General features: G+C 39.0%; 1 protein-coding gene across 1 annotated transcript in view; it reads right to left on the bottom strand.

Annotated features, from left to right (window-relative positions):
* The window catches only part of ADGRB3 (adhesion G protein-coupled receptor B3), a 600119-nt gene that overhangs the window by 55998 nt on the left and 527968 nt on the right, over nucleotides 1-16153 (bottom strand). Inside the window, exons 20-22 of the mRNA XM_070733042.1 lie at nucleotides 8214-8364; nucleotides 6655-6724; nucleotides 2635-2701 (exon numbers count right to left, since the gene is read on the bottom strand). Of these exons, the coding sequence (XP_070589143.1) occupies nucleotides 2635-2701; nucleotides 6655-6724; nucleotides 8214-8364 (288 nt within the window). The remainder of the gene's footprint in view (nucleotides 1-2634; nucleotides 2702-6654; nucleotides 6725-8213; nucleotides 8365-16153) is intronic.

Genomic DNA, 16153 nt, shown 5'->3' with positions numbered 1-16153 from the left:
CTGTTGTGTGTGTGTTTGTGTATGTGTGTTTGTTTCAGGACCAATTCAATTCAATTCCAAGAACTGGCAGAAATGGAGGTCAATTCTATATTTCAAACTTTCAGGGGACTGATATATATGCCATGTGCAATGAGTTGTGAGGACATGCACATATGCAAGGAGAAATTCTATTCAACAAACAGGTGAAGGCTGGAAGCTTTTAAAATTAAGTATCTCCTAACTCGGCTTAATATTGCAAATAGAGGATGGGAGGAGACATTAGAAGAGAACCCCATATGATTTTTCTTGGTGTTACCTTACACTGCCTGATCTTTGTACTAAAGCAAATGAACCTTATTTGGAATGGCAAGTTCTTACTTAGGTTCAAGCCAGGCTGCAAATCTAACCTTCTCTCCTAGAGAGGAAGCACCATTAAATCCAGTTAGAGGACCTTCTGGATAAATATGCTTGAGATAATCTTGCCAAGCTAACATTATCTTTTTGTTGCCAGTCTAACATATGTAATTGGTACCCAAAGAGACGATAGTTGGGCATCCAATTAAAAAGCCTGGCTGCAGGAGGTCTGTATTATTATTCTTTTCCAGTAGTGGGTTCTAAAATCCTTTGCTACCAGTGTGCGCGCACCACGCTTCTGCGTATATGCAGAAGCATCCTGGGCGGGTGGCCAAAGCCTCCCACCGCCATCGCTACCAGTTTGAAGAACCAGGCTGAACCTGGAGCAACCTACTGCTGCTCTTTTCCTGCATCTCTGCCAAGAGAAGATGTAACCTGAACATGGATGAGAGATGTCAAGGAAGTTGCATCTTTAGGTGGAGCCAATGATGGAATGTCAGCAGTACTGTTTTTTCAGGTAGGTAAATTCAAACCGCAATTTTGCATAACCCTGAAAGGACTACAGCCTAAGGCAGGAGTGTCAAACTCATATTGTCATGGCAGCATCACGTGACATATCAGGACTTCCTCCCACTTCGCTAAACTGGGTGTGGTCAGCGCGTGACGCATCCTGTCCATGGGCCATGATTTTGACAGCCCTGGTCTAAGGTGTACTCACACAAACAATTACTCACCATTTTGTTCTGTGTACTTGGGAGATTTAAGCCCATGAAAACTAGGTGATTTTGCTGAGATAACTATTACCATTTCACAGGCTGCTATTCGTGCTCAGACTGCCCTTTGCTCAGGAGTGATTGAAACTCTCTCTGTGCATGGAGTGGCTTCGTAATAAGCCTCTTATTTACAGCTGTATATCCTCTAACACCACAGTGTGAAGCAAATGACTGTTGTTTGAATAAATTGACCTCTAGTCTCCATTCCAGATTAAATGGGCAAACCTTGTTTGTTCGATTGAATCTGGAGGACAAGAATAGTTTAATAGATCGACTCATTATCAAGTTTATGTCATAAACAAGATAAAATAGAGGATTTTTCATTAATTAAAAAAGCAAGGCTCCTATTGAAAAGTGGCTAGTTCATAATTCATCTCCCTTATTCCCATTGATGGAGGATTATGGCATTTCAAACCTAATAGGTTTTTTTAGGGGGGGGCACCTGGCAGAGGAAAGACGTTTTGAAAGGTACAGATAAAATTTATTGAAGTGGGAATGTTTGTTTTTGTAATTAAAATATTTGGTATAAACTAGTTTCATAATACAAAAAATAAGTCATACTTATATTCTAGATATTCTAAAATTTTAGAGTATTCTAAATGATAAAATTTTATTTTTATAAATTTTAATCTCATACAGAAAAAATAGTACATAATCCTTTTTCACAAATAAAACTGACACATATTAAATATATTAAAAGATGCAAACATTATAAAGTATGTAGCAAATTTACAGTTTGTTGTGGTTAGCTCTGGCCCAGCTCCTGCCCCAAGGACTGTGGATGTGGGGGAGTCATCCACATGCTGTAGGCCTGTTTTGCCCCCGGTGGAATCTGCTGATGAAGGCTCCTCTGACCAAGAAGACATGAGTGACAGGGAGGAGGAGGGTGTGGCAGACAGCTCCTCCTTGGATTCAGAACAAGAGTTAATGATACAGCCACGCATGCGGAGAGCGATGCATAGGCAACAATAACTGAGAGATTATTATCAAAGAAAATGAGGCCACCTGTGGTTGGGTGGGGCTGTGGTAATTAGTGCGCTGCTATAAATAGCAGCTTGTGGGTTTGGCCATTGTGTAGGATTATCTGATCATTGTGTTTCGTGACTGTTTACTGACTTTGACTTTTTGTGTGCTGATTTTTCCCCTCTTTGAAACTAAACCCGAGCAAAGTGTGTCTCACTTTGTGAAAGAAGAAGGACTGTGAATTGCCTCACAGCTGCAAGCTAAGTATCACAGAACTGATAAGGGACTTGTACAAATTATCAGTTTGGTTGGAGAGGAGTGCTCTTTGCTATACCAAAAGAGGGATTAGTTTAAGTGAATTTTCATTTTAAAGAACATTGTTTTGAATTTTCAAACGTGTGTGTGTCTGAAATTTGTACCTGTGAATTTTTGGGAGGAATCTACCAGAGAGCCCGACAGAACACAGTTGATGTAAATAAATAATAAAAAAAAAGAATTCTCATCTGCTTTTCTTTTTTCCAATTGTCCTCTATCTATGATGAATAAAAATGCCAAAAATATTTACCAGGACAACAGCAGCTGCAGGTCCAACAAAAGCATAGAGAAGTCCACCTTCAAGAGATAGCCAGCAACTGGAAATATTAAAAAAGAACTGATATGAATTAATAAGGTGTAGCATCTATATGTTTATTCAATGCAAAGCTTCAATGATTCCCTCTCTGCTAGATTTAAAGATGCTTTCATTAAATATAGCAAGTATTATTTGTTACATTTTCAGGCCAGCACATTTTAAATCAGTATTTTTTTTTTTTAAAAAAAAACCATTTTCACCACTCTTTTCAGAAATACAGAAGATCCAGAATTTCATTTATAAGAGAGACCTACACTGTAGCAAATGATAATGTGTGGCCCATAAGAGAAAGCTTGCTGAACTGTATATAACTGAAATTAATCTCTGGATCGTAGTATAATTGTTCCACAATCATGTTTAACACTTTTAAAACTAGCTAAAGCAGCAACAGTCAGGAATTATACAATCTTGGGAAAAAATGCAATTCACTTACAACTTCAGTCACTTTTGAGATCAGTTTGATTTGGGGTTGTCTTGTGAATACAACCATGCAATTTCACAGAAGTAATTTGTCACTGCCTTCTTCCAGGATGTGTTTTCAACTTTCCAACTTTCTTGGTGGGCTCCTTTCCAAGTACTAATGAGATCCGAGTTCAGGTTTCAACTAAGCCAGGCTAAATGCTGCCATACAGTTCAACCCAAACAACCATAGAACTTGTATTGTTACAAGATACTGTGGCACGTCTTAAGAAATCTGGGGCATTGTTTTATGTTATGTGGAATAATTATATTTGAAGAAAAAATACCCTGCTTGTCATGAATTTGCATACACTGCCGGTTTTTTAAAAAATTGCCCTTATTTTTATTAAACTGTTTTTGAAGTATTTTGAGTTTGAAGAAAATATTGGTTTTCTGCAAAGAAGCTTTTATAAGGACAGGATGGGCAGGGTTTAAAAACAGCCTTTAAAATTCCTATTCCAGTGCTGATTCTCCATATATTAAAATATCTTTTAAGGGCTTCAACCAATGAAGACTTTAAAGCAGTGTTTTTCAACTTTGGCAACTCTTAAGATGTACAGACTTCAACTCCCCTTATTGTCTGGGGAATTCTAAGAGTTGAAGTCAACACAGCTTAGAGTTACCAAGATTGAGAAACACTGAGGAGAATAACCACAAGGAAAAGGCTGGACACAAGGAATAACTCCCCTTATTGTCTGGGGAATTCTAAGAGTTGAAGTCAACACAGCTTAGAGTTACCAAGATTGAGAAACACTGAGGAGAATAACCACAAGGAAAAGGCTTCTTCTCTCTCTCTCTTTTTACCCCACAACCCTTTCTAATTTTTCCCTCAGTTCCCTCAGAAACAAGGACTGTGTTGCTGGGAAATTGAGAGATCTAGTTCAAGTTTTGGGATAATTTCCCACCTCTTTTACTGCAGTACATTTGGAGGAGGAGGGAACAATATTGAGGCCAAAAACAAAGAAAGAGAAAGATCAATTGTGTTTCATTTCCAAAGAACAAGGGATATAATCTTAAATACATTTGGTAAGTTAAGAGGAAACCTATCCATGTTTTCTCAGAAAGCTCATTGCATTCACTCAGCTGTTATCCCGGAAAGGTATGTCTCAAATATAAGGCTGTAGCCTTGAATTTATTCCATTTAAATATTTAAATAGCTCTTTGATGATAATTTACAATTCAGAACACTTCCTGACTTAAGACACCAAGGCTTTAAATTAAAGTTATTAATGTGATGAAATCAGGTTAGTGAGTTCCGCAGAGTGCATGTACGACTCTTCACAAAATAAGGAACTGTTAATCCCTTTAAACTGAAAGGCCTTTAGGGAGATACTGCATCTCCCCCATATTTTAGGAATTGTCATACTTTCATTTAGTAGCTGCAAATGTTGTGAGGATGAAGTCATTTTTAGTCTCTGGCAGGAGTGGATGAAGTAAGGCCACTTACCTCCCTTTCTCTCTCCCTCTCTATTCTATCTATAGAATCTGTCTGTCTGTCTGTCTGTCTGTCTGTCTGTCTGTCTGTCTGTCTGTCTGTCTGTCTATCTATCTATCTATCTATCTATCTATCTATCTATCTATCTATCTATCTACCTATCTATCTCCCTATTTATCTGCCTATCCATCTGTCCATCCACCTGGCCACCCACTTGTCCATCCATCCATCCATCCATCCATCCATCCATCCATCCATCCATCCATCCATCCATCCATCCATCCATCTATCTATCTATCTATCTTCCTATCTGCTTATCTATCTGCCTATCCATCTGTCCATCCACCTGCCCACCCACTTGTCCATCCATCTATCCATCCCAACAATTCAACCAACTCTGCTTGGCATCCAATCTAAAAGATCAGTATAAAACATAATCTCTTGACACACGACTCAATTTCCCACAAAACTACCCCAGACAAACCCAGTGTGAAAAAAGGCTCTCTAAGCAATCACTATCCAGTTGCAGTACATTTCAAGCACCTGTTTTGAAATAAGTCTACTCCTTGCCTTCTGGAATGCTAGGACTATATATAGTTTCCAGCCTAATTTCAAAATCGTTTTAGAAAAAGTCAATTCCAGACTCTGATAGAACTGTTCCTCCCTTCTCTGTAACTTCATCCTTTGAAGAAAGACAGAGGAAGCTGTCAGAAAGACAGTTAAAAAGAGTTGTTGTGATCCTACTTCTTGCTTTAGCTCTACCCACCCACCTAACATATTAGCACTGAAGAAATGATTCAGTGCTCAATTAAAAAGTTTAAAAAAAATATTTTTTTTGGACCAGAATTGATATAAGGTAGAGTCTTGACAAGCTTCTGATCCTTTACCAAAACCCAGGACATGAATAAATATCCAGATAAGTGCTGTTTTCATCCAAGGCTACAAAAGCTGATGTGGATGTTTATTCATCAGTGGCTTCTAATGCTTTCAGTCTTAACTTCATCTATATTTGATAGGGTACTGGAATGAGTCCTCTTTCCATATTCACAATTATCTTTGCTCTGAGTGCAAAGGGACCAAAATGTTCCACTTATAGTTTTCATAACAGTCAAACCTTTCCCCTCCAATCCCAAACCTGTGAAACAACAAGACAGAAAGAAACAAATGCTACACCAGTTACACAATGATTTACTCTTGCCTTTTTTGGTCTCTCACATTAAGTTATTGGATGTTGTTCAGTTGGTTTTTGCTTTGATTGTTGTGCAAGTCTACCCATTGGGATTTGAAAATCAAGATGTAATGCTCAAAATGTAGTGTCCCAACCAACAATAATCCAAGAAACCATGATTAAGCAAGACAGTGCTTATTATATGATGTTGTTTCAGTGCACATTTCTTTCTTTTTAATGGTTATTCAAATTGAGCTGTCAGGCAAGGACAGGGATATACCAAAAGAAGCATCTACTCATTCTATAATTTGTTGCCAATAAAGGTAAAAACATGTCAAATACTATAGAGAGCAATTGAGTATGTATGATTGTTTCCTGCCACACCTTCCTCAGAGAGCTGGGGAACTAGGGGCTACTTTTAAAGACCCTCAGTGTCAACCCAAGATCTGGATACAGTAAAACAGCCATATGCAGGAAATGTGGTATGCGTTCCGAGACTGCCCGCGAAAGTTGAATTTCCGCGAAGTAGAGATGCGGAAGTAAATACACTATTTTTGGCTATGAACAGTATCACAAGCCTTCCCTTAACACTTTAAGCCCCTAAATTGCAATTTCCCATTCCCTTAGCAACCATTTAGATTATTACTCACCATGTTTCTTTATTAAAGTTTATTTAAAAAAATATTTATTAAAGGTGGATGAAAGTTTGATGATGATATATGACGTCATATAGGGTATGGTATAGGGGAAAAAACCGTGGTATAGGGGAAAAAACCGCAAAGTATTTTTTAATTAATATTTTTGAAAAACCGTGGTATAGACTTTTCGCGAAGTTCGAACCCGAGAAAATCAAGGGAACACTGTATTATGATAGAATGATAGAATGACTTACTATTGAGTGGTTCCATAGCCTTTAGTTTTGGTAAAACCTATTGATATGGCCACGACCAATGCTGGCAAACCTGCAAGAAAAACCCCAGTGTTATTTCCCTGTGTACATAATGATCTGCACATCTAAAGACCATTCTGATAGACATCTCATGCCCATATGGTGCCACAAAACTTGTGCTTGGGGGGTTTCATACAATGAAACTTAGGCATACTGCTTTTCTATTCATAACCCTTTTGTTTGTTACGTTTATTTGCCATGCCCCAGAAAATAAGACGTTTTCCCCATTTTTTCCTCAAGCCATATTGCCCTTATTTCTGGGAAAAAAAGTGGGAGGGGAAAAAAGCAATAAAATGGAATTCTAAACTATTTCCTAATAAGATATTTTAAATAATATATAAAGAAGAATATTCAGCATCACGAGTCAGGTGATAGAAAGGCTTTGGAATACAGCTAATTTATTGCATTGGGTCATTACAATGTCTGTCTATTCCCAGAAGACAAGCAACTACAGCTTGGGAGGCTTTGCAATCGATTCTGAAGAAGTGGTTTTTGGAAGTGATGACAGTACAAGGGCAGCCTTTCTCAACTATTACTTAAATAATTAAGACGTCTGTAAACCTTACAGAGCTAGTAATCATTTTCAGTTCATTGATTTGTTCCCTATTTGGTCCCTATTTGTACTCTATTCTGTTACCTGGGCTAGAAACCTCTTTCTTTGATCTGTTTAGTTGCCTTAATGTCCGTACAGTTTTTGGCTTTCAGGACATAGTTATAATGGGTAAATAATTTCACCCCTGTAAGATAAATAAGGTTGGATAAGATTATCAGAGGTGGGCTAAAAGAATGGAATGCAATGCATTCAAATTGCCTCTACCTCTTTGCTGCTATCTAATGTTAATCTGAATTTTTGCATCCCTCATCTGGTAGCTCTAGGAATGGTTGACCCCTAGCTACAGTTTTACTATCACTAGAATTCCTATAGAAGGGATTACTTGTGAGAATCGCAGTGCTTATTGCTTTTCATGCTTGGATGAGAAAATCATGCTTTATGATATAAATTATATGGAAAGAATATTTTCACCAGCAATAACTCAAGTATATCCTTCACCTACCATTAACTTGTCAACTACTTCTGTTATCCCATTCTGCATTATGACCAATCCCATCAGTAAGTCAACAAAGTATTTGATATGGTATATAACGAAGATACAGCATTAAAATGTATTGATTTTGATCACAGGCACAGTTACGCTTTGAAAAGTCTACATATTACCATATTTACAGAAAATCTTCTAAAGACAGTAAGTTACAGTATGATAAACTTTAGTAAACTATGGAAAATTCATTACCAGCCAGAGCTGGAAGCAAATCAATGGAATTAAATAATATGCTTGCTTGCTATTCTATCAATATTCCAGTATTGATATTCAGTGTAGGAACAGTACAATCTCTTTACTACCTGCCAAGATTCTTGAAACAAGCATTCATATTCCAAAGGTTATTCATGCAAAAACACTAAACTGAAAAAGAAAAATATCAGCTGAATAACAGGAGCTCACCCCATCCAAGGCATAAAAAGCGTTTCCTTATGAGCCGTGTTCTAATTTTTCCAGTGACAGCCATGTATGACTGCCACGCTTCGGTTAAAACCCAACAAAAGGAAGCTAAGAAGAAGAAATGTAAAAATGCAGTGGTCGTGGTACAAATGTTCTGTAGACAAAGAAAAAAAGAATTGTTGTGAAGGCTCAGAGAGAAGAATTAAAGTTACATTCCATTGGTCTGGATAACACATAATGGTAAAAGTATTTTCATATAGATCTATAGCCAAAATACTGTATGTGTTTTTGGAAATAGTAGCCATACTTTTATGATTAAAAAAAATGAAAATGTAGTAGTTGTTAACAAAGGAACAAAATTAACATGTTTTTAATTTTGATATTTTTCAAATGGGGACTTAGAGAGAAAAAGTGATGGAATAGGAAGAGTCTCTAAAACCTGACCTTCATGGGTTGCGGATAATCAGTTGCTAAATTTCTTCCCCTGAAACACTATGTCTTAACAAGTGAAATTTATAAGCAGTGAGATTTTGGATGGCAGAAGGCCTTAGAAATTTCCCCTCAGAATGGAATGAGGGGTGAGTTACTTCTGGCAGCAGTGGATAAGGCAACTGGCTCACCTTTTGCCTAGTGCACACCTTTCATGCCCACTTTTTGAGTAATAGTACCCACATTTGGGGTCTGTGCTAGCCAATTAAATTGTAGTTATTAGTGGTGTCATGTTTTCTGATTGTAACCCAAGATGCATAGCCTTAGAATTAGGGTATCAGACTTGTATGGTCATAGCATTGTCACATGATGTTTCAGGATCCCCCCCTTTGCTAAACCAGGCATGGGCATGGCCAGCGCATGACGCATCTGGCCTGTGGGCCATGAGTTTGACAGCCCTGTCTTAGAACAAATCCCTGCCTTTGCTGTAAAATTAAAGACATAAATGCCATTTTTTCTGCAGCTATTAAAGACCAATGCAGCTTCTGCGTTAATTGGAATGCACACTAGGTTCAACAAACCCCAAATTTCCTGGGACATCAAGATTGTCTCTCTGTCTAGTCTTCCTCCTAAGTGGAAGAAGTCGATCTCAGATTGAAACTCCCCAATCCCAAACTCCAGGCACAGAGAAAGATAGTACATTTTTTATTTGTTTGTTTGTTTCTTTCTTTCTTTCTTTATTGGACTTGTAAGACAATTGGACATTGCCAACCATCCATCTAAAGCAGTGATAGCAAACCTGTTAGCCAAAGGGGTGCATGTACAATAGCACATGCGCATGTGCCCACACCCATAATGCAATACCCTCCTCTCTGCATCCACACCCCCCCCCCCCCGATACCTCCCTATGTGCATATGCACAGGCCTCAATGAAGTCTCCAGACGTCCGAACCAGTAGGCCCGTTGGGTCCGTTTTTCGGCATCCACAAGCTCGGGAGGCTTTCCTGAAGCCTGGGGAGGATGAAAACAGCCTCCCCAAACCTCCAGAAGGCTGAAAATCCATTGGCCAGTGCAAACATGCATGCTGGAGCTGACTAGGGCAATGCCTCACATGTGCCTGGTGACAGTGTGTGCTGACATAGGGCAACGTCTGTATGTCAGTGTATGCTGACATAGAGTAATGCCTGGCTCTGTGTCCCTCTTGTGTAGGTTCAGCATCATGGATCTAGAAGCTATTTCCATTGCTCTGTCTGTTTCAAGATTGCAGCCAAAGGAGATGCTGTGTCTCGCTTCCTCTGTCCTTTGAAAAAACACCGCATTGCCATTTTTATGTGAGAGAAGTATGCTCATGATTGCCTTAAGAATAAGCACCTGGCTTTGCATCTTGTAACTATTCAAGGATTTGAGTGGGCCATGTAAGAGCTAAAACTCCCTCTTGTGACTTCAGTTTACCTATCTATCAAGTCATGCAGTAATAATGCGACAGAATAGAATGTCAGCTAACAATTCTTTCTATGTCAATATATTTCAAGTGTAAACACAAAACTTTTCACTTTAGATTGATTTTGACATGCATTTTAAATAATCTGAAAGCCCAGAGATCTTTTCAGTATTTAGCTATTGCCTGTCTATCTATCTATTTAGTCTAAGCAATGCAAAAAGAAATATTTATGAAATAATGACTCTATGCATGTCAAGCGCTTGTCACCTGACAGCCTTTCAACCAAGTGACAAAAGATTTTCTCAGCTATAATTTTGGTTTAATAAAACTACGGTATGCATAAGTGAGAAGGATCTTTCCAAGAATATTAAGTGCCAAAATATACCTCCCCCATTTTTAAAAAAATTTGGTTGATCCATGGATGGGCTTATTTGTGAGTTTGTGCAGTAATATTTTTAAAGCATCCTTATATCTCATATATACTCGTGTATAAGTCCATTTGCAGATAAGCCTCGACGTTTTAACCAAAATGCCATGAAAAATGGAAAATCCATGGATTACCCATAAATAAATCAATTGTGAAAATTAAAATAAATGGAAATTTTAAACTTTCACAGTATTTGGGTAAAAAGAAATGTATGGGTCAGTTAATCCACAAATCGGCTTATACATTTCTGTACTTAGCACACAGTACCGAATCCCTGTGCAGAATATGTTACAGCATGGGAAGTCTGTTTTATGTTGCAGCATAAAAATCTGTTATTAGAATCTGATCATGCACTGCTTCCAAGGCAAATCAGTTACCTGCAATATGAGTATGCACTTAAAATGGGAAATATATTCACTTTTTTTTTTCATGGATGCAAAGAGACAGAGAAAGAGAGAGAAATGTTTGGATTGTGCCACAGTTTAGCATAAGCTGTTGAAAAGCCCAGGCCTTGTGCATTAACACGCAGTTCCTGGAGCAGCAAACATTCCCTTTGACCACTGCCACAATCAGTGGCACCAACGTAATCAAACAAATCTGTGGCTGAACTGGTAAAACCAAGCCATATTTATAGAGGTATCTGCAAGGGTTGGCCAAAAAAATTCAAGAAGGTGTGATCCAAACTTGGCCTGTTTCTTATGCATGTAGCACCAATTTCAGTTTTTTGATCCTAGTTATGAACCTCTGTGTGCTCCAATTATGTTCTTTTATTATAGAATATTTATCATTCCAGCAAATTAGTACAGTGTTACACAACACTGTAATTTGCACAATTAATTAACTTAAGGGTCACTGAAGTCAAAACTTTTCCAAATTGATGGCTTCAGTAGAAAAAAGTCAAGAAGCATGTCAATACAAGACTGGGTAGCCCTAGTATGTATGGCATTGTGCTAGGGGTTGTTTGTTATGCAGTCAGAGATAAAACTCTTCTTGACAGTTTGTTCATTCTCTCTCTCTCTCCCTCCCTCCCTCCCTCGCTCCCTCCCCCCTCTCTCTGACAAGCATTTCTCCAATGGTTCATTTTTTGCAGTCCAAAATCAGCTTCAGATCTAATTATATCATGAAGTGCTACTTGACTTCCTAAGCTCAAGTGCAAAAAGCGATGAATCTGCAAGCAGCACAGGTGTAAGACTGTGCCTTCTCGCCATGTACACAGAAAATCTAGCAATGCATATTAAATATGAAATATAAAAATTACAAATGTATTTTGATATTATTCACACAGACTCATTGAGGCACAAGCATGCATATTCAAATTAAGCAAGAAAGGTTGCAGCAAGGCAATATAAAAAAGGAGTCAACTTTAGAATTGTTTAAGAACTACCTCCCCGAGACTTCGGAGAGGGGCGGCATACAAATCTAATATATTATTATTATTATTATTATTATTATTATTATTATTATTATTAGCTTTAAAAAAAAATAAATTGCTTTTCTGATGGGATAATGGTGCTGATCCTAAAAGCCATAAGGAAGTAGTTTGGTGTAATGTGTCGTCTCCAAGATGTTAACAGAATAACAGGGCTGGAAGGGACCTTGGAGGTCTTCTAGTCCAACCTTCTGCTCAAGCAGAAAACCCTATACCAGTGGTGGTGAACCTTTTCTTCCTCAGGTGCCAAAAGAGTGTGTGGGCATGATATGTGTGGGCATGATATGTGTGCCAAAAGAGTGTGTGGGCATGCTCACACCCATAATTCAATGCCTGGGGAGGGTGAAAATAGTTTCCCCCACCCCCCGGAGTCTCTCTGGAGGCTAGAAATGGCCTGTTTTCCAACTTCTGGTCAGCCCAGTAGGCTCATGTTTCACTCTCCCCAGACTCCAAAGGCTTCCCTGGAGGGAAGGACAGTGGGTAAAAACTCCCTCTCCTATCACCCTGGAGGCTCTCTGGAAGCCAAAAACACCCTCCCAGAGCCTCTGTGCGAGCCAGAAATCAGATGGCCAGCTCACACATGCATGTTGGAGATGAGCTATGGCAAAGTCTTGTGTGCCAGCAGATATGGTTCCATGTGCCACCTGTGCCACAGGTTCACCATCACTGCCCTATAACATTTCAGACAAATGATTGTCCATTCCCTTCTTAAAAGCCTCCAGTTTCAAAGTGCCCACAATTTCTGGACTATGGTTCCTGTTGCAGAACCACAACTCTCAGAATCCTTAGCTATCCATGATCCCAAGTGGGTTTGCTGGAAGTTGTAATTCAACAACTTCTGAATGGCCCGATGACCTGATGGAAGAAAAAAATGCATTTAAAATTCTCTGTTCTCCGGGACCGTCTTCTGCTGCACAAATCCCAGCGACCAGTTAGGTCCCACAGAGTTGGCCTTCTCTGGGTCCCGTCGACTAAACAATGCCATTTGGTGGGCCCCAGGGGAAGAGTCTTCTCTGTGGCGGCCCCGACCCTCTGGAACCAACTCCCCCCGGATATCAGAGTTGCCCCCACCCTCCTTGCCTTTCGTAAGCTTCTTAAACCTGCCAAGGTTGAGAGGCATTGCTATAAAAAAAGAAAGAAAAGCTTTGGAGTAAGCAAAAGTCTTTCTCCTCCCATACTTCTCCAACTACTGCTTTTATAATTGAGAGAAACACCTACTTTGCTGAAGTCATACTGATTACTGATGTTAGGCAGAAAAAAAAATCTTACTATGTTTTTTTCCCCTCTACCAGTCTCATTTAGTTAAATGACAGAAACTCTGGTCTAGTGAGTCATTGAAAATAGAGTATTTCAGAGAAAGCATCATGGAAGTCTTACTCTAAGAGAGTCACAAGGCAAACAAATGATCTTGGTTATGTTGGTTATGACCTTTAAAGCCCTTCATGGCACTGGACCAGAATATCTCCGAGACCGCCTGCTGCCTGCCGCCTGCCGCCTGCTGCCGCACAAATCCCAGCGACCAATTAGGTCCCACAGAGTGGGCCTTCTCCGGGTCCCGTCGACTAAACAATGTCGGTTGGTGGGCCCCAGGGGAAGAGTCTTCTCTGTGGGGGCCCCAACCCTCTGGAACCAACTCCCCCCGGATATCAGAGTTGCCCCCACCCTCCTTGCCTTTCGTAAGCTTCTTAAAATCCACCTCTGTCGTCAGGCATGGGGGAATTGAGATATTCCCTTCCCCCAAGGCTTATAAAATTTATGCATGGTATGTCTGTATGTATGATTGGTTCTTTAAATTGGGGTTTTTAAAATTACTTTTAATATTAGATTTGTTTACATTGTCTTTTTACTGTTGTTAGCCGCCCCGAGTCTGCGGAGAGGGGCGGCATACAAATGTAATAAATAAATAATGATATATTAACTTTTTTTGATAACGGTTTGGAAAGTTGTTTACTTACTTACTTGTTTATTATCCTGTCTTTATAAGTAACTCCAGGTGGCAAACACACACACTATTCCTTCCTCACGCTATTTTCCTCACAACAACAATCCTGTCAGGTGAGTTGGGTGGACAGGGAGTAACTGGCCCAAGGTGACTCAGCTGGGTTTTCATGCCTAAGGTGGAACTAGAACTCACAATCTTCTGGTTTAATCACGAGGCCAAGTTCCTACTTGCTCACAGTCAATAGCTGACTGATCGACTATGTACAGAAATCCCCCATGCTGCTTTTTCTCAATTGTGTGTTTTACAATTGAATGACTATCAGAGATGCTTTTCAATCTTGGCAACTCTAAGAGGGATGGATTTCAACTTCCAAAATTCCTCAGCCAGCATTGCTAGCTGGAGGATTCTGGGAGTTGAAGTCTACTCCCCTTAAACCTGCCAAGGTTGAGAGGCATTGCTATAAAAAAAGAAAGAAAAGCTTTGGAGTAAGCAAAAGTCTTTCTCCTCCCATACTTCTCCAACTACTGCTTTTATAATTGAGAGAAACACCTACTTTGCTGAAGTCATACTGATTACTGATGTTAGGCAGAAAAAAAAATTCTTACTATGTTTTTTCCCCCTCTACCAGTCTCATTTAGTTAAATGACAGAAACTCTGGTCTAGTGAGTCATTGAAAATAGAGTATTTCAGAGAAAGCATCATGGAAGTCTTACTCTAAGAGAGTCACAAGGCAAACAAATGATCTTGGTTATGTTGGTTATGACCTTTAAAGCCCTTCATGGCACTGGACCAGAATATCTCCGAGACCGCCTGCTGCCGCACGAATCCCAGCAACCGATTAGGTCCCACAGAGTGGGCCTTCTCCGGGTCCCGTCGACTAAACAATGTCGGTTGGCGGGCCCCAGGGGAAGAGCCTTCTCTGTGGCAGCCCCGACCCTCTGGAACCAACTCCCCCTGGAGATTAGAACTGCTCCTACTCTCCTTGCCTTTCGTAAGCTCCTTAAGACCCACCTTTGTTGTCAGGCATGGGGGAACTGAGACATCTCCCCCGGGCATATACAATTTATGAATGGTATGTCTGTATGTATGTTTGTTTAGAAAATGGGGTTTTTAAAATATTTTTAAACTGTAATTTGGATTTGTTGTAAATTGTTTCACTTTGTTGTGAGCCGCCCCGAGTCTGCGGAGAGAGGCGGCATACAAATCTAAATAATAAATAAATAAATAATAAATAAGATCTGAGTGTGAGTATCCTGCTTTCATTATTGGATCATCCCTCTACAATTGCCTCACTGCCATTAATACCAAGCAAAAGACTCTCTCTGGGACCTTTTCATTAGTAATGTATCAGTCATTGCCAAGAAAACATCCTTCTCTTTAAAAATTATCAGATTGTATCTCCCTATACTCCTTCATACATACATACATACATACATACATACATACATACATACATACAGACAGACAGACAGACAGACAGACAGACAGACAGACACAGATTCAAGAAATTGTTTATACAGGTTTTCTTGCTCACAAATATAGAATAAAAATTTGAAAGAAATTTTTGTGTCCAGCTATGATTACAGTGTCAGACTAATTTGAGAATTCATACTGAGGATTTTGCTTAATCTTTAGCATAGTCATTTTTTTAATACAACAGCTGCACGTTAATCCCCCGGAAATTAGGGACAGAATTCTTATTGGCATTGACGATTAAGGATTTATGGCCAACCTCTTTCTGTAAATTCTGGGATTCAATGGCAGAGGAAAGGATCCATTGCCCTCAATTTTCTAAGTGGATTATTTTAATTTACAGAGAGAGATAAGAATAATGAAAATAACCAATATAGAGAAGTTACATTTGCACTGATCTTCAGAAATGGCCAGAGTCGTATTTCTCTTTACTGTTGCTAATTTTCAAGTTTAATTATTTTGTCATGGTGGCATATTGTGCTTTTTTTTGTGCTGCATAATATAAACATTTTCCCACATAAAGAAATGACTTTGAAGAAGAAACAAACAAAAGTATCAATTCAATTATTACAGTTATTAAAGTTATGAACAAATAAGACCCATTCAGATCAAACCCAGAAGGTAGCTACTTCTGAAAGCATAAATGATGACTTAAAAAAAAGTACTAAATGTGCATATTTTGACTTTATCCCTTGTAAATACATTTGAAATAAGTCCTACCTGCAGTTTTGTTATCAGTAATAAAGAAGAAATATTGCTTTTCTTAATGAGTACTCAGATAGTAAGCACCAAAGATTTATAA

This window comes from Erythrolamprus reginae, chromosome 1, assembly GCF_031021105.1.
Source record: "Erythrolamprus reginae isolate rEryReg1 chromosome 1, rEryReg1.hap1, whole genome shotgun sequence".
In the NCBI taxonomy this organism is placed as follows: Eukaryota; Metazoa; Chordata; class Lepidosauria; order Squamata; family Dipsadidae; genus Erythrolamprus; species Erythrolamprus reginae.
The sequence above is the reverse complement of the archived record's forward strand: the minus strand, read 5'-3'. Positions and strand labels throughout refer to the sequence as shown.